This window comes from Simochromis diagramma, unplaced genomic scaffold, assembly GCF_900408965.1.
Source record: "Simochromis diagramma unplaced genomic scaffold, fSimDia1.1 OVJJ01000603.1, whole genome shotgun sequence".
NCBI classification, from domain to species: Eukaryota; Metazoa; Chordata; class Actinopteri; order Cichliformes; family Cichlidae; genus Simochromis; species Simochromis diagramma.
Genome location: NW_024387414.1, coordinates 25681174 through 25700551, shown reverse-complemented (window position 1 = coordinate 25700551; position 19378 = coordinate 25681174). Strand labels below are relative to the sequence as shown.

The window sequence follows — 19378 nt, the reverse complement described above, 5'->3', positions numbered from 1 at the left end:
AGGAAGATAATAGCCCTTTTGATAGCTGAATAAAAATAGCAACATTTTTGGTGTTCGTCCAAGGAGCATTCACCAAAAAGAAGTCAGACTCTCCCTGCAACCAATCTGAAGTCAAAGAGCATTTTGTCAGTTGTCTTCAAAATGTGCCACATTAACTCTATCCCCACCACTCACAGGATATTCCAGCACTAAGTGTTTTTGCATCATAAGACACCGTAAAAAGCAACGTTTTCTTTCCGTATCCATATTAGAAGGTGCTTTCAGCTGCTCCCTTATTTCCCAAGGGTTAACCACAGCAAATGAGTCTGCACGTTTAATTTTGCCCTTCCTGATCCAATCCTCCCATTTATCCAGGCTTAGGACCAGCACTAAGAGTAGCTTGTGACACCCAGAGGGTAGATTTGTGTCTCCTCCCAGTTCTGAACCGGGGGGAGTTTTCAGACCATGGAGCCACTTCTTTGCATAATCTCTGCATAACAAGAATATGATCATAAATGATGCCAGTGACAGGTAAGTTCAAAACAATACTCTTGTGGGAAATTAAATATCTAAGGATCAGAAAGGGGAAAATGTTTTACAGTGTATATAACTGGGCAAGATATCTTTAACATTTTAATTGTGTGATAGATTTGTAGGCATGTAAAGCAGCGGGACAGTTAAAGAAAAAATAGAATACGGCATGGCATCATTCTCCTGTTTTGCCAAAGTTGGCCACATTGCACTGGAATTCTCAAACAACAACAATTCAAATGGGGAAGAGGAGCTCAAGTTATATTTTTATTATAGTGTATGCACATATGAGCAGCAATTTAGTTTTTTCTCTTGGACGCCTAAAATTGCAGCATGTAAAAAGTTGATGTCAACATCTCAGGTTGTCAGATTTAAAGAACATTAAAGGGCCAGAAAGGGTAAAACAGCATTTCACAATAGAGAATTTCTAGTTGACAGCATGAGTGCAAAGACTTTTCAAAACTCTGACGGTGGTGCATGTTTAAAAAACAACAACTTGTGTTTGATGTCTTGACTGGATAGGGGGATAAAAAAAAGCCCAATCCACTAAACAAATCAGTCTTCTGTGCCCAACAAGTATGTGGCAGGTTTCTGGGTTTAGTGCTGCTTGTGTCAGGTCTGAAGAGTTTCCATTATGGAGAGATGAGTTTACTGTTTACTGCATGTGGCACAACTGAACATATTTTCTGTCTTGCTGAATGTGAGACAACCAACCCTTATTAACAAAAACAACACAGCAGAACAGATTCCCATGTAATATAGACATGGCCGCCGTACCACACGCTCAGAGATGTGTGTTGAGGGGGTTATATCTGAAGTGCTTATGTTCCTACAATCAGACCCCCACCCACCCCCAAGAAGCTCTTTTTGTCCCCACACTATGATAACATGCAGCAGTGATGAGTCCCAGCGTACAGAACTGCCCTAAAATCTCTGAAACGAACCTCTAAAATCTCAAGACGTATACTGACGGCACTGCAGAGAACATAAATAATATGTAGCTGCTGCACAGAACGCTCTGTTACAGTCAATTGCAGGCTCTCTCATCGCTGCCAATCAGGCGGGTTTTCTTTCTGTTTTCTGTTTTTTTTTTCCTTGTGAGATCCGCGGAAGCTGGAAATGAATGCGACGCCTAAACATATAGGCGCGATCGCTCCACATTTACCCTGCAACATGGACATCTGGATTCATTATTGATGCTGTGTTGGTGCCGCTGCATGTGGAAAGGGTGGGTTTGGCGCACGGGGAGTCGTCTACGAAAAACCCATCTCTCTCTCTTTCTAACACACACACACAGATAGAAAAGCACAGACAAACACACACACGTATCCCCCCCCCCCCTTCTTTTTTTTTAAACAGATACTCGAACCTTAACTTCATGCAGACTGGCCTGTTCACACCCTCTCTGAGAGAAGGAGGCCTTGTTGGGGGACCGGGAAACACGGCCTGAACATGCTTCAGGTGTGCGCTTCCCGCAGTAGCGAGACTGCGATGCTGAGCCAATGCAGCGGCAACACACGCCCCTCCGCTCCGCTTCTCGCTGCCTGCTTGTCAAAACACACACACACACACACACACACACACACACACACACACACACACACACACACACACACACACACAGATTCCCCTCCACGTCGAAGGACACACAGACGCGCGCATCCGAGTTTCCAACGCCACATAAATGTGCAGTCAACACATCTTGCGTTGTGAAACATGCATCTGGATGGGCAAATGTGCAAACGCACTCGTGTGACACATTTCAATGAAGGTGGGGGTGCGAGCGCGGCCGAGTCTACGGCGGGCGCGCGTGCAGCTGTGTTAAAAAAATTATATATATTTATTTTATTTTATTTTTTTGAGGAAGGGACACTAAGAAGCATTAGGGGACACATGAGGGATGTTAATGTATGGAAACCAAAGCCAAAACGCTCAGGTGTAAATCGGGGAGCGATTTCTCCCCATAATATGGGGGTATGCACATGTGTTCATCTACTTACGCACAGCCTCCTTTTTGGGGTCTAGGGCACTGGCAGTCTGCTGTATCTGGCCTATTTTATTCTGAAGGACCCAGACCCGTTGGTTGGTGCTAATGATGTCGTTTTCCAGCTCCTGAAATAAGGAGCAGGCGTGTCGGGCCAGGTCGGAGAGCTGTCGCAAGGTCCGGGAAAGAACCACATTACTGATGGCACACAGGTCCTCGAAAAGCAGACCATCATCATTGGGGATCGGGTGTCTGCACAGAAGCTGCGGCTCCACAATCCTTTTGGCGAATGGCATTTTGCACGCCAAAGATGATAAGGGTTGTAAGCCAAGCGTAAAATCCCGCTGCCTAGAAGTAAAAGGTAAAAGGGTAAAACGGACAACATCCAAATATATAAATCCACGAGAAGCCCGATGAGGTTCAGGCCGTCTGCGCGTTATCCCCGGGCGTCAATCCAAAGTTCCCAGATTCTCCTTGAGATCCTCCATCCTGCTGCTGGTTTCTGGGGATCATTCACACTCCCGCTCACACACGCACACACATGCACACACATGCAGGACACAGCTAAGCCCAGGTCAGTGGTGTGAGGATGCGTGTTGAGTCTGCGATCATGGGTTGCCTCCGTCCAGCGTCAAATCAGCCAGAGCGAAAAGGAAATGCCGCTGAATGATTTCAAAATAAGAATCTGGGACAACGACGGTAATAGAAAATCACTGAAGAGGTCTCGTCAAAATTGATGGTAATTACACAGGATACAGAGGTGGATACGACAAAAAGTGAAAACATGTCTTGCAAAGCCCTGTTTTTAAATACACAAAGGTTACTTCATGACCGATCTCCGCGTTTGGAGCTTTTATTTTTTAGGCCTTCCCTTGTTTTTCCGCCCATATTGCGGTAATTCTTCTGGTATTTGATGCAACCTGGCTCCGTGGCCTGAAGTATGTGCAGGCAGAGAAGATGAGGGAGAAGGCTGAGGTAAAACCCGGAGATGCAGATATGAGTAGATGGGGAATGGTCGTGACAGTCGTGCATGTCAGCAGACACTGAAAGATGATAATTCTGAAAAATATTAATGTCTTACTTGGCCTAAATGCAGGTGATCAGGTAAGTCTGGGGAAAACAGCTCGTTTTCAGCATCCAAAACTTCTTGAAGGGGATGTTCGGAGCTGGGGACACAAGTTGATATAATTTCTAAACTCATTTTAATTAATAAAATTTCTGGTGTACTGAAACAATTCTAATTATTCATGAAAACAGCTTTTTCTAATTTTATGAGAATATCTTACAAACTTAAATAACTAATTAAGTATCTATACTGTACTGAGCAAACAGTTTCATTTACATACAGTGTCATTAAACGGGCCAAAAGCATTTCAATAAGGAGAGATCACTTGGAAGAATTGAACACGATTTATTGAGATAGAGAAATTAATGTATTTGGCAATTAGACTCTGATGACCCATCATGGCAGAGAAGAATCTCAGTGGTGATAGGATTTAGGATCTGACACTGGAGGTGGTGGTAAAACTGAAGCTTGGATGGAGCTCCTCTGACTGAGGTGTGTTCAGCACTTTAGCTGTGTTTGATTTTTAACACAATGTTTCTCACAACTCTCTAAACCCCAAATATAGCTGGAATATAATTGTCTCTTGGTGCCATTAGGTAGTGAACTCCAGCTCACACTGGGGCAGTTGGCAGCTGAGTGTGGAGCGGCTGGGGGGAGAATTAGCACCAGTTCTGAGGCTCTGCCACGTTTGCCTGTGGCCACTGGTGTTAGATGTTGGCAGAAAGAATAAGATTGTGGATACAAGCTGCGGAAATGAGCTTCCTGTTTGTGAAGAGGCGCTAGAGCTGCTATTCCTACAAATGGAAAGGAGCCGGCAGACGTGGTGCATGCGCCTCTGAATTGAGGTGTTTTGGGATATCCTATCACAAGAAGACCTCTGTGCAGAGGTTATACCTCTCAGCTAGTGTGGGACCAGCTTGGTGTCCCCCCAGAATAGCCAAAGGAGGTGGGTGCACCTAGAGAGGTCTGGGTGTCTCTTTGTAGACTGCTAGCTTGTGTCTTAAATTAGTATCAAACTATATTTCCCATTGAACAAAGAACATGGTGTTTTGTTATGTCACTGTAATCTGGAGTTGTTGTTTAAACAAGTTACAGTTAAGCTTTGTTTTTCTGATACCCGCCCCCAAAGAAAAAAATGCATGCAAAGACTGAAAACCACAATTATAGATGATGTGGACATAGTAGGTAATGAATATAAACTCACAAACTACAAAATTAAATTGTGTGACCATGTTGCAATGCACACGTCACTGCACAGTATCTTCTCATGATGCACTGAGGCTCCAAATTCATAAACTGTTAACCCTGTACACCTCTCCAAAAAGTTTAACTACAGCAGATCCTCTGTCAACCAATTTTTTTTCTTTTTTCTTTTTTTGCTGAATTTCTGTTTCCAGGATGCTAAGCCTGCCCGTTGTCTGTTTCATTCACAGTGATTAGCCTATAGCCTCTAGGCTCAGTCTGTATATGGACGTGTGCAGTAAACTTGCTGTTGCTGCAAATTTGAGGCAGTGCAGATTAACAGGAACCTGTCACGGGCCTCTCTCTCCGAACTGCCAAGAAGACAAGAATGCTACAATTGTTCCCTATACAGTTATGCATTATATCCTTTATTATTATTTATAATGAGACAGAATTTGTCGTGGCGATCAATTCAATCAATTAGACATTTGAGAAGTATTAAGACAGGGATATGTGTGAGCAACATGTTCTCACTCCCAACTCGTCAAATGTGTGACGCATGGTCAGGCTCCCTCTGCTTCACTTATCGACGCGCAGGGTCCTCTCATTGAATACTATAGAGCTCCCTTAACGTTGCTTATTGACGACAAGAGATTGCCGTGGAAGAGCCTGTTGTCCGTATATTTATAAATTTCCGAAATCGCATTGTAGTGACGTATACTGAACACAATAAATTATATAATGTAAACAACTACCTGAAAAACAGGTAGAACGATACTTTTGTATCGTTTATTGCATTTATGGAGGGAGTGATGTATGCTGGGTAATGGCACAGCTAGCGACTGGGTGACTTTATTCACCCGCTTCGGCTGTTATCAGTCCATACAATGGGCGTTATTAGCACAAATCAGTCCCATAGATTTGGGCCATCTCCTGCTAGATTGTTCAGAAGGTTGTTCTCATCCATCCAGATGGAGGATCACTAACAGGAGCGTGGGAAGACTCCAGAATCCACTCTGGCGGTGGATACAGCAGTGTGTACAGGTAAGACCATTTAAACGGACAGCATTTATAGAATGACTATTAAAAGTCAGCGAGTGTCAGTAATGTTAATGTGGTTATCTTAGTAATACACAGAGTGCTAATATAACAGCTTTAAGATGCATTTGTAGATATTATTACGTGTTTTACCGTCTTTATGGTGCTAGCTTAAAGTTACGGTGTAAACGTTAGCCTATATTGGAGTAAAACTGTTGCTGATTAAACGATGTTAGCACAGAAATATTAGCTTCTGTCATGACTGATGAAGTTACTAGTTAATAAATTTTTCATTAAAGTGTTTAATCGCAGCCACAGACTGACAGCAAATATCTCGATTAGCTTCAGTGCATCTATAATAAATATGTGCAAGTTTCAGTGCTTCGTTTAAACTGTATGATACTTATACTGACCCAGGGTCAGTGTAAAATACAATCCTAGCTGTGTGAACAAAGCCTGGCTCCTTTAATCCTGCATGACAAACCTCAGGATGCAGGTTATTATTACTCTTTCCTGCTGGCACACCTGTCACACCTGAGAGTCAGCTAGAAACTTACAGTGACGTGGACATCATGCAAAGACTGCCAGACTCTGTAATACTGTAAATGATCAGTGACTCATGTTAACACTAAACTTTAAACGGTACCTCTGTGTCTCTGTGTGCTGAACATCTAGGATTGAGTCAGGCTGCATTGACTGTGGGACTTTAATGTGTTAAAAGCAGGTTGAAGACGGCTCAGAAACATTTGAAGATTAAAATTTAGCATTATGGCTGCTGGTGGTTTGTAAAGCCTCTACTCAGCTGTATTTTTGTTACTAACTTATGTTTGTTGTTGTTTAACAGATTTCAGAAGAGCAAATATGCTTAATAGTTTAACTAGATTTCATTTGTCAGTGTGGGACTGCTGAGTCACCTGAAGAACTCATTTCATTCATTCTCCACATGATGTTCATTTACAGAAATGTTTCACAGGAACTGATTCCTCCCAAAGGGTGAACTAGTGTGTTTCCATAGATTACCTCTGTATGAATGTACTTCTTAAATGAAGGCAAGTGTTTATCCTTTTTTGTTCCTCAGGTACAGTACGTGATATCAAGGGCAGGCGGTCAACACTGGGGGTAGACAAGAAGCAGACGTACTTCCAAGAGGGAGCTGCAGTGAGGACACAGCCAGGTCACTGAGGTCAGAATCTGAAACAGCTCAGGTTTATATTTTAGGTGTTATAAAAAATCAAAATGTATTTATAAAGAAACCTTTAAATAATAGTCATAATTATGATTATTATAAGAAATATCAAACATTTAAGTGGATTTTCTGTTACACATATTGTCTTAGCCCTGCAATAAACTGGCAGCCTGTCTTTGTCCTGTATCAGCTGGGATAGGCTTCATCCTCCCGCAACCCTGAATTGGATACATTGTATTCCAATTATGTAATCTGATCATTTACAAACTCAAGGTATCTAATCAAAATGTAAGTAATAATTATAAAATGGGAAAGCAGAAATAAGTGTGACATAAATGTAAATGTGTGAGCTGACATAGAGGACAGCTACATGTTGTCTGAAAAACCTTTTGTAAGAGCCAAAGTCAATGTTTATGTTTTTCCTTTTTGTTTTGGTGGCACAGGTGTATAGCTTTACCTGCGTCTCAGGTGATGGTATGTGGGTGTGGTCACAGTCTATTTACCTGATGTCGGTGTTCGCAGCAGGTGTGTTGGGTGATTGGTTTGTGGGCAAACTTTTCTGTTGAGTGTCATTTTTTGGCACACCAGTTAATCCATGCACTAGTTGTAAATTGATTGAAAGCGCAAATGTTTGTTTTTGTTTTGTTCTTAAAATAAATGCGCAAAGTACAAGTACGACCCATTATGGATTATTGGAGGCGCGTCACAGGGACACAACCAACTCAGCCGGCCGCGGCTTTATTTACGGATGAAAGTCGCAACACCTTTGTTGTCAAGTTTGCAGGTATATCAGCACGAGACATTCTTCTTACATAGAAGAGACATTAAAGTCTCTAACTCAGTGAAGCATTATTGGTCCCGTCTGTTTGGATAAATATAGTAAGTTGATGTATGTGCATTTATTGACACATTTTCTTAAGTGCTTATCCAGTTCAGGATCACAGTGGAGCTGCAGCTGGATATGTTCACTAAATAAACCTTACAAAAGTTAACAATAAACCTGCATCCATGTACGCTGTTGTCCACAGGATGAGAAAATCAAACTGGAAGACTGTGGAACATGTTAATAAATGTTTGTGTGTTTATGCCTGTGATAAAAAAAAATAGAAAGCTCTGTCTCTCTTTATTCTGACATTTAACTAATTCAAAAGATATTTCAATATTTATTTATCCAAAACAAAACAAGTTTGCTCTAAATTGATGTTGTACAGTAAAAAAATGTTCTTGTGTTTTCCATAAAGTGTATGTAAATATCTGGTTTCAACTGTGAATATACTGCTGTGTATTGAAGTTCCTCTTGTTTTGCATAGAAATATACTGAACAACATACAAAGCATAATATATAAAATACTACCTGAGTTTTTTCTTTGAAAGAAGCCCCTTATGTCCATTCTTGTATATCAGTGCATTACTGAAACCGGTTTATTTAGCCGTGGAGGGTAACAACTGAAAATATGAAATAAACACACATGTAAGCTAAGAGACTCTAAAGAAACAGCATTGTTGTTGTTCGGCTTTTCATTTCGCCATTTGTTGCTCGGTTTCTGGAGTCTCCTGGTCCTGTCAGTATTAGTAGGATGCATCTGCTGTCTTCTCGTGGATGCTCACCTACCTTGACTCGTTCCAGCCTGGTATGGATTTCCCAACACTGCGGACAGTGGCCCACGTCAGAGACGTTTAATATTGATTACATATGTCTGAATTGCTAACCCTAACTCAACAGACCACAATGCCCTGGACTGTCAGTGTTACATGCTGTGAACATAAGTAGCTTTGATCACAGTTTATGTTGTAAAAGAGAAGGAATATTGGAAAAAAAGATCAACATTGTGATATTATTTCTTCCAAACTGACCAGAAACATGCTTGTCAGACTCTCACAGCAAAGGATCAGACTCACTGTGCATATCAGCTCAGGCCAATGATGTCTGTTAGATTGTCAGTTGTTTAGTGTGCTTCTGTACAGTTAGGGTCACCGTCTCTATTTCAGAATAATTAATATGTGGAAAACACTAAAAGTTGATTGTCTTCCAATATTCTAGCATAATTAAAAAACTTTGACTTTGTAAGTACATATTATTAGTCCTAATGCCAGTATGATTCTTCATAACTCCTGCTTTGAAATACTGAACTTTAAAATTTACCTGATGAAAGATAATTTACAGTGGCACTCTGTCAGGATAATTCTGATTGTAAGATCACTGTATTAATCTGAATCCTTCTGAAATGTGCTGTGAATGAATGCTGATGCAACTCACTGTGGGAAAGCTGTTAATAAAATGAATCTGTGACACATGCAACACGTTCACAGAGGAAGAGGACACAAAGGGAGGACACACAGAGGCTGTGTTGAAGTCAGAAATCCAAATCTTTAGTCAAAAACAGGCGGCGGTAGCAAACAGGAAGACAAGCAGTCCATCAAACAGTCTACAGGGTCAAACATACAGAGAATTCAAACAGCAGTAAAAAAAAAAAAAAATAAAATAACTGGACACTGAAAAACATAAAGCAATGTGAGACGCAATAAAAGGAAGCAGCGCAGTATATTCACTGAATTATCATCAATTACAAAAGAGAAAAACAACGATTTCTAAGGATTATTTTCTTAAATGCAGTAAAGATGGAAACATACAGAATGTAAACTGTGTGAGTTTGGTGAACTTTGTTAGTAACAAATGAGGTAAAAAACAAAAAAAAAAACAAAAAAAACCCCACAACAACCCCAAAACAGAGAAAGAGGCTCTCAGTATTCATTAATAATTAGAAAGAAAAATTCTGGTCGTGGATTTTTACAGTCTTAGTTCCGCTCGCTGTCATCATTATAATCATCATGATCAATGGCGAGGTCCTTAGGTGGGTGGGGCTGTCTCTGGTGATGTCACCATGAAGGAACAGCATCTGGCACGTGTTGCTGAAACATCCCAGTATACTGGTGTAGTTTCCTCTCCAGCTGTTTGACATGTGACACTTGAACATTAAGGGGAAGAAGAAGAAACAGTGTTAGGTCAGGTGACCACATGGTTTCTAAAGTAACTGACAGGAAGTAACCAGGCCGTTAGAAATGGAAGGCATGTGTTTAGAGTTACTGGAGTTGGGTAACTCTACTTACCAAAAGCAGAAGCACACTGTTAGGTGTGGCTGTGTGCAGACAGGAATAGGACCCAAGGTGCAGACTCCGGAGACAGAACTTAAACCAAAACAGCTTTAATGCTGAACTCAAACATAACATAACTGGGGGAAAAAAGGTCAAAAATAAACTACACCGGCGGATTGACAAAACACACAGCAAAATAAACGGTAGATCGCGACACAGACACAGAGAAACACAGGGCTTAAATACACAGAGGGAGCAATCAGGGAATGGGTAACAGGAGGGAAACACAGCTGGGGCAAATCAGGCCTAACGAGACAAGGGGAAGCAAAACCAGACACATTAACATCAGACATGGACTTTCAAAGTAAAACAGGAAACACATAACACAGACTGAACAAAGACACAGACTCGCACGCACTGCAACAGAGGGAACAGAGACGTGGGACCAGGGCAGACACAGACACTGACTGGACACGGGGATATAGCCACTAAGGACACACAGAGACGCGAACTAGACAAGGGGATACAGCTGACAGGGGAGACAGAGCAGCTAGAGAAGACAGAGACATAAACTATAAGACAGAACTCAAAGAAACCAAAGACTAGAAAGTATAAATAATATAATAAACTCAAAACCCCTGGGTCAACGACCCAGGCATCCTAACACACACAGATGAAGGATCAGATGCTGAATGTTGCAGGAACATGCTCATGTGCGGTGGTCATTCAGTGCTGCTCCGGCAGGTTAGACAGTCCAAGACTGATATCCTGCCCATCTGAGAGTTTGAAAACACACATGCAAAGATTTGTTTTGTATTACAGTCAAAGTTGGATGTTCATTTTTGTCCTTTAAAAATGTTTGTGTATTTGAAAGCACTAACATTTAAGGATGACTTGGATTGTCTCCTTTAAAGGGGAGACAAGTGTATCCACTGATCTACGTCACTTAAACTGGATGATGACTCCTCTCCCCCTCACTCAGAAACACTCCTAATATAACCAAGCAAATAAATAATATTGAAGATTTACTTACATCATTACAAAAACATCAAAAACATCTCCCTTTGATTCTATTTCTCCATTCCTGCTGAACACCAGGCAACAAATATCTCAATAAATCACAGTAAAATGTAAAGCACATGTTTTCTCTGCTTTGTTTAACCTCTGCAGAGCCTCTGTCAAGAAAAACATATCTGTCAGCATAAAACAAATATACATTTCATAACACGTCACTGGACAAACCTTGGTCAGTTGATTTCCTCTGTGCAGTGCAGACGAACATCAGTCAGCAAGTCAAGGTGGTGAGATGGACTGGTGTCCTTTGTGACTCTGCTGGTTCTTCTGAGGAAACACCACCGTCTCTCCACACCGTCACCATCTGTGAGCACAAACTGCTGCTCTGCCAGCATGTAGGAAATCAGATATCACACACACAGGGGAGAAGAAACATTAGAGCTCAACTTTGGATACTTTAGATCTAAACAGATCAAAGTAGCTCTTAGTTTCAGCAATCAGTGAGCAGACGAACAATGATACCATACTGATTCTGTATGAATACAATATGGTATTTTCTTTTTTATTATTATCTCTTTTATTGGGACAGCTGTTGAACATAACAGTAGTATGCCTTTTTACACTTTCTTTGCTGTCACATTTGAACTTATAATTGAAAAATAAAGAAGACAGAAAAAGAAAAGAAAAAAACAACAACAAAAAAAACCCAAACTAGGGTTAGGAGGCAGCAGGGCAGGTAGGTTTACGTAGTACTCAGGGTTGTAACATCATATACAAAATCACACCTCATATGCTTAACATAGTCTGTCCATTTAGACCATATTCCATAGAAGGTATCCCTTTGAAGTTTAAGAGAAAATGACACTTTTTCCATCGTATAGATCTCTTGTACAGAATGTATCCAGTCTTCTATCGTTGGTGGTTCAGGCTTAAGCCATCTTCTCATAAGAGGCTTTTTACTTGCGGCCAGAAGGATATACAGGAGTCTTCTGTCGTTGGAATTCAGTTTATCCACTGGTACATTGCACAAAAATATGGTCTCAAAAGTTGAAGGAAAAACAAATGAAAAAACATTTTGTAAATGATCATGGATTAGAGACCAATACTGGCGAATAACTTTACAGTCCCAAAAGATGTGGAAATGGTTAGCTCCATCTCCCCCACATCTCCAACATTTATCACCAATTCCTCGATATCTTTGTTGAGCAGCGGTAATGAAAAATCTCATAATGCTTTTCCAGCAAAATTCACGCCAAACATTAGACCCAGTGGTAGCCCACTGTATCTTGCATGCGTGAGCCCAACACTTCTCTGTAATTGACAAATTACCCTCCTTTTCCCACTTCGCTTTAATATACAGAGTGCTGTCGTTTTTAAACCGCAGAATGCTGTTATATAATTTAGAAATAATATTACTTTGCGCTTCAGATTTGGTTAGTAATAAGAATGTCACAATATGGTATTTTCAATACAGGTGTCAAATTAATTTATTAAAACTAATACAGATATATGTATATATATTTTTTTTGATAAATTAGTTTGCTAAATTATAAGAATACATTTTTATTTTTTTTCCATTTAACAATTTCAACTGAAAGAAATTAAATATTGAACAAAAATATACTGTCACATTCTGAGCATGCTCAGCATGCTGACAGACTTGAAGTTGCTACAGATTTTAAGAAGTGATAATTACAGGGAAGAAACTTCTCTTTTTCATCCGTTTAATCAAACATTTGATGCCTCAGCTGTCTCAGTCCTATAGCGTTCTGCAACTACAACTAACCTGAAGCTTGGATTGGGCTGCAGGTGCCCCTGTACATCCTTCTCAACATGTGGGTACCATTTAATTACACTTCTTCCTGAGCTTTGCTTCATCACAAGACCAAAGGTAGCATCCCGTGTCACAGTCTTATCATCATCCAGAAGAAACATTTGAAGAAACATCATGGAGAAGAAACATTTACGCGCCTCCTGGTTTTGTTTTCTGATCCTGCAAAAAAACTGAGGACAACAAAGCCCAGAGAACACGAGATACACAACATCCAACATTCAGACTCAACAGCCTCCATAAATGAAGACCACCAGGTTGGTTCAGTTATAGTAGATATAGGCAAGGCAAGGCAAGGCAAGGCAAATTTATTTGTATAGCACAATTCAACAACAAGGTGATTCAAAGTGCTTTACAGAGACATTAGAAACAAAAACAAATAAAAAGCATGATTTAAAATTGATTAAAACAAGCAAACAAACTAACTAACTAAACACACACATTTCACACCTGTTTGCGCGATCTGAACCCTTATCATAAGGGGAGCTACCAGTCCTTCTGTGGACGAGCTACTTTCTATTTTAAATTCCCTGAATTTAAAATACTCTCTAGACCCAGCTGGGGAGCTACCCAGAGCTCTAAACCCACTTAACAAACAGACAAACAAACAAAACAGTATATAAAATCAAAACAGATAAAATCAGAACAGTAGATAAAATCAGTAGTTAATGTAAGTTTTGAAATTTAAGCTTAACTAATTAACAAACAAACAAAACAGTATATAAAATCAAAACAGATAAAATCAGAACAGTAGATAAAATCAGTTGTTAATGTAAGTTTTGAAATTTAAGCTTAACTAATTAACAAACAAACAAAACAGTATATAAAATCAAAACAGATAAAATCAGAAATAGATAAGATCAGTAGTTAGTGTAAGTTTTGAAATTTAAGCTTAAAAGTGTGGATTTGGTGCTTTATTCAAATGCAGCTGAGAACAGGTGAGTCTTCAACCTGGATTTAAATAAACTGAGTGTTTCAGCTGATCTGAGGCTTTCTGGGAGTTTGTTCCAGATATAAGGAGCATAAAAGCTGAATGCAGCTTCTCCGTGTCTGGTTCTGACTCTGGGAACTGATAAAAGACCGGATCCAGATGACCTGAGGGATCTGGAAGGTTCATACTGGGTTAGGAGGTCACTGATGTATTTTGGTCCTAAACCATTCAGAGCTTTATAGGCCAGCATCAGAACTTTAAAGTCTATCCTCTGACGGACAGGCAGCCAGTGTAAAGACCTCAGAGCTGGACTGATGTGGTCCACTTTTTTGGTCTTAGTGAGGACTCGAGCAGCAGAGTTCTGAATGAGCTGTAGTTGTCTGACTGATTTTTTAGGTAGACCTGTAAAGATGCTGTTACAGTAGTCAAGCCTACTAAAAATGAATGCATGGACTAGTTTTTCCAGGTCCTGTTGAGACATCAGATCTTTTATCCTTGAAATATTCTTGAGGTGATAGTAAGCTGATTTTGTTATTGTCTTAATGTGTTTTTCTAAGTTTAGGTCTGCATCCATCACTACACCCAAATTTCTCGCCTGGTTTGTGGTTTTTAGATGTATAGATTGAAGTTCTCTGGTGACCTGTAATCGTTTTTCTTTGGCGCCAAAGACTATTACTTCAGTTTTGTTTTTGTTTAGTTGGAGAAAATTGTGGCACAACCAGTCATTAATTTCCTCAATGCATTTACCAAGAGCCTGTACAGGGCCTCGGTCTCCTGGTGACATTGTGATATATATTTGTGTGTCATCTGCATAGCTGTGGTAGTTTATTTTGTTGTTCTTTATAATCTGTGCCAGTGGGAGCATGTAAATGTTAAACAGAGGGGGTCCCAAGATGGAACCTTGGGGAACTCCACATGTGATACTTGTCTGCTCGGATGTGAAGTTACCTATTGATACAAAGTATTTCCTGTTTTCTAAGTATGTTTTGAACCAGTTTAGTACAGTTCCTGAAAGACCTGCCCAGTTCTCCAGTCGTTTGAGTAATATGTTGTGGTCAACTGTATCAAATGCTGCACTGAGATCCAGTAAAACTAGGACTGACATTTTTCCACTGTCTGTGTTCAGACATATGTCATTAAACACTTTTGTCAGAGCGGTTTCAGTGCTGTGGTTCTGTCTAAAACCTGACTGGAAGGCATCGTAGCAGTTATTCTGTTTTAAGAAGTAATTGAGCTGTTGAGAAACTGCTTTTTCAATGATCTTACTTAAAAATGGGAGATTTGAGATTGGCCTGTAGTTTTTCATTTGTGTCTTGTCAAGATTGTCCTTTTTCAGTATAGGTTTGATTACAGCAGTTTTTAGTGGTTCTGGAAACACACCTGACATTAAGGAAAAGTTGACGATCTGTAACAGGTCTGACTCTAAAGTCTTTGAGACCTTTTTGAAAAAACTTGTTGGCAGGACATCTAAACAGCAAGAGGAGGAGTTCAGTTGACCTAAGATGTCCTCCAGGTCTTTGCTGTTAATCGGGTGAAACTGTTTGATGGTGTTTAAACAGTTTTTTCGGTGGACACAGTACATATTCTGGATCTGCTGTTGATGTACCAACTGCTTGTCTAATCTTTTGGATTTTGTCTGTGAAGAATTTGGCAAAGTCATTGCAGGCCATGGTTGAATGAAGTTCAGCTGCCACTGGCACAGGAGGGTTTGTTAGCCTGTCAACTGTAGAAAATAAGACCCGAGCATTATGGCTGTTTTTAGTGATGATGTCAGAGAAGTAGGACCTTCTTGCACTCCTCAGTTGTAAATTATAATTGTGAAGTTTCTCTTTATAGATGTCATAATGAACCTGGAGGTTTGTTTTTCTCCATCTGCACTCAGCTTTCCTACACTCTCTTTTTTCATTTTTCACTAGTGTGGAGTTTCTCCATGGAGACTTTTTCCTTCCAGAGATAACCTTCACCTTAATGGGGGCAATAGTATCCATTACATTTAACATTTTTGCATTAAAGCTATTGACGAGCTCATTGACTGAACCTTTGGACAGGTCAGGTGTTAATGGGAAGACCTGGTTAAAGATCTCACTACTGTCTTCAGTTATACACCGTTTTGTGATCACTGCTGTTGATATATTTATGTGGGCTGAGATTTTACTTTCAAAGAAAACACAGTAATGATCAGATAAGCCCACATCAGACACAGTAATGTTTGAAATGCTCAGGCTCTTGGAGATCAGTAGGTCAAGAGTGTGTCCTCTATTATGTGTGGCCTCTGTTACATGCTGAGTCAGCCCAAAGTTGCCCAGAGTGTTACTCAGGTCTTTAGTCCCTTTGTCCTGAGGGTTGTCCACATGGATGTTAAAATCCCCAACAATAATTACACAGTCGAAATCAACACAGATCACAGACAGCAGTTCACTGAGGTCATTAAAAAAGTCTGTGCAGTATTTGGGAGGCCTGTAAACATTAAGAAACACAACTTTGGATGGGGCCTTCAGCTGTAAAGCCACATATTCAAAAGACTGAAAACTTCCAGGAGATAGCTGCTTACATTGAAATGATTCATTAAATAAGACAGCAACCCCTCCTCCTCTCCTGCTCACCCTGGCCTCACTGATAAAACTGTAGTTAGGAGGGGTCGTCTCGATGAGAACAGCTCCACTGTTACTTTGGTCCAACCAAGTTTCAGTTAAAAACATAAAATCAAGGCTGTGCTCAGTGATTAAATCATTAATTAAAAATGTTTTCCCAGCTAAAGATCTAACGTTTAATAAAGCCAACTTAAGTGTTTTAGAGGCATTACTTGTCCCCTCGTGTTTGGGAGCAGTCTGTGGCACACAAGGTATGTTTACTATATTTAAAGATCTTTTAGAGTGCAGCTCTCTGTGTTTTGACCAGGCCACATGTCTCCTTCTGTCACCTAAAAGTACAGAGATTTTAAAACCTTCTAATAAACAGGGTCCCAGCTTCTCCTGGGAAAAGTCATCACTGCCATAATCCTCGCAGCCCGGACCCTCCACACATCACACATCAGACTGCGGAGACAAAGCATGAAGGTGGTAAGGAGGAACTAAGGGGGGCGAGGCTGGGCAATGTGACTTCGATTGCTCTGTTGAGGGTGGGGCTCGGTAGCGAACCTTTGGTGGGGGGTTTATGGGGGACAAAGAGGGATTGGGTCGGGGGGTAGATCTGAGCCCAGCATTGACCCGCTCCATCATCTCTTCAGTGAATTTCAGGTGTGGGGAGGAGGGAGAAAGGGAGGGGGAGGAGGGTGATGGGGGTGATGGCCTGTCAGGGGTTTGGGGGACTGGGGAAGATCCTGGTCCTGGTCGTTGGTGTTGTTGAGAGAGTTGGAGGCAAATAGGGACCCCTCTTCTTGCCTCTTCTTGCGTCAGATGTCTCTCCTTTCTGAGGCTCTTCCCGGGTGGGGGCAGATGGAGCTCCTCCTCAAGGTTTCTGTTGGGCTTTGTCTGTTCTTGGAGTACTGTTTGTTCCTCTTTATGAGATAACTCCTCGTTTATCTCAGCCTTGGCACCAAGCACAGATGGATGACGTATGGAATAAAACAAGTTGGAGGTGAACAGTTTCACCCCTGACTTATTAAAATTAAATCCATTTGCTTTAAACAGATGCCTGCGTTCCCCAAAAATATTAAAGTTGTTGATAAAATGCACTGAGTGGTCAGCACATGCTGATATAAGCCATTTATTCAGTGTAAACAACCTGCTGAATCTCTCGTCTCCTCCTCTGACCGGCGGTACAGGCCCACTGATGAATACAGCTGCATTCAGAGAGTTTACAGTGTTTAATAATCCAATAAAGTCCCGTTTCAGAACCTCCGATTGTTGTTTGGACACATCGTTTGACCCTGTATGCAGGACAATGTTTGTCACAGTTGGATATTCATCTGCAATTTGAAGAATTCTCTCCTTCAGGATGTTGACCATATCGTTAGGAAAGCAGAGGACTTTAGTGTTCTTACCACACATGCTTTGTACATCCTTTACGGCAGAGTCACCCACAATCAGCATTTCAGGCCTAGCCTTTAGCTTTCCCCGTGGATTTTCGGACCTTACTTCGCTACTTTTAGATGGATGGTTGTCCGATATAGATCCAGGGTCCTTTGATAGTGGAGCAAATCTGTTCTGCAGTTTCACATTCAGTTGTTTTGAAGGTTTGTTGTTAACCTTCCTATTCACGGTTGTCCAGTCCTGTTTCCTCTCGTATACAGGGGTAGAAGAGCTTCTCTGTCTCGTAGGAAGTGAAGGCCAGTCGGTTTCAGAGATTTCAGCTCGCTGTGCCTTGCCTGTGATACGTCCTCCCCCTTCCAGGAGACATGATTTATGTCTTGGTTTTGCATCAAGACAGTCCAAGGGGGGATTATCACTTGAGGATTTATAATAATGCACAGAGTCTACTTTCTTGGTCATGTTATCTGTGCTCCTTAGCTGTGTGCTAGCTTGCTCATCGCCATTGTTTTGAGTCAAAGGCAAGGTTGTTTCATTTCCACACAGTCCATTTACCTCCACGTTTACTGTTTCTGTTAAGAACACTTTAGTCCTAATGATCTATAAGTGTCCAGAAGCTATCGCAGGTAAGCTCATACGGAAAAAAGGGGAAAAAATCAGCATAAAAATCGGTAAAAATCAATAAAAGAAGCAAAGCATTTAGAGAGCAAAGAGATATAAGCATACTTCACATTACTGGGTATGAATAATAATGAGGAGGCAAACTTTGAAGATGCAGAGCATGATGTCCCATCATCAGACTGTAAACAAACATCCACCAGGCTTCTTTGTTGCCAAAATTGATGATTCTCCTATCAGGGATCAGTAGCGTGTATTAACCTGTGGTATAAGCAGCAGTCACTGAAATATTACTGTTTCAGATAAGAAATCTAGGACATAAAAGCCAGGGTGGGAGGGATCTCTGCAAACTGACTTACCTCTGCAAGTGTGAAGCTCAACAAAAATCTGACTCTCCAGTCACAGACAAACAAAAAACTCCAGCTGGGAGATAGAAAACGCTGTCTGGGTCTTGCTGGATGTTGCTGGTCAGAGTCCACACATTAGCAGAGTGCTTCTTGGTCCCACTGACCCATGTGGACAGCGACTGTGGAGAACTGTTCTGGAAAACAGAGAAGAGAATTAAAATAACAAAAAGCCAAACAGGATTTCCACAAAGACTCTCTTGGAATCAGCAATCAAAAAATCACTGGTTCATATTTCAATTAAATATGAACAGGTTCCTTAAATGTACACAGTTCAGATCTGTTTTAATTTAATTTCCTTCACACAGCACATTCGTCCAGGCTGACAGGTAAACATAGGGTTGATCTGATACCCTGGGTCAGTATAAGTATCATACAGTTTAAACGAAGCACTGAAACTTGCACATATTTATTACAGATGCACTGAAGCTAATCGAGATATTTGCTGTCAGTCTGTGGCTGCGATTAAACACTTTACTGAAAACTTTATTAACTAGTAAGCGTCGATAAGTGAAGCAGAGGGAGCCTGACCATGCGTCACACATTTGACGAG

At 40.9% G+C, this 19378-nt stretch overlaps 1 protein-coding gene and 1 long non-coding RNA gene across 6 annotated transcripts in view; both read right to left on the bottom strand.

Moving 5' to 3' along the window:
- The window catches only part of nhsb (Nance-Horan syndrome b (congenital cataracts and dental anomalies)), a 59850-nt gene extending 56712 nt beyond the window's left edge, over positions 1 to 3138 (bottom strand). For all 3 annotated transcript variants that reach the window (XM_040011192.1, XM_040011193.1, XM_040011194.1), the window contains exon 1: positions 2511 to 3138. In XM_040011192.1, the coding sequence (XP_039867126.1) occupies positions 2511 to 2790 (280 nt within the window). In that variant the 5' untranslated portion in view covers positions 2791 to 3138. The remainder of the gene's footprint in view (positions 1 to 2510) is intronic.
- A 7587-nt stretch (positions 3139 to 10725) lies between these two features.
- LOC120721112 lies at positions 10726 to 19124 on the bottom strand. 3 transcript variants are annotated; one of them, XR_005693113.1, is made up of 5 exons: positions 18781 to 19124; positions 12860 to 13066; positions 11302 to 11453; positions 10941 to 11049; positions 10726 to 10835 (listed from the first exon to the last, which is right to left on the bottom strand). It is a non-coding gene; the product is annotated as an uncharacterized LOC120721112 (long non-coding RNA). The 3 variants fall into 3 exon arrangements; XR_005693112.1 differs by having other exon boundaries at positions 11302 to 11458; positions 18781 to 19123; XR_005693114.1 differs by lacking the exons at positions 10726 to 10835; positions 10941 to 11049; positions 11302 to 11453; positions 12860 to 13066 and adding an exon at positions 18634 to 18682 and having other exon boundaries at positions 18781 to 19114.
- Between the last annotated feature and the right edge of the window lie 254 nt (positions 19125 to 19378).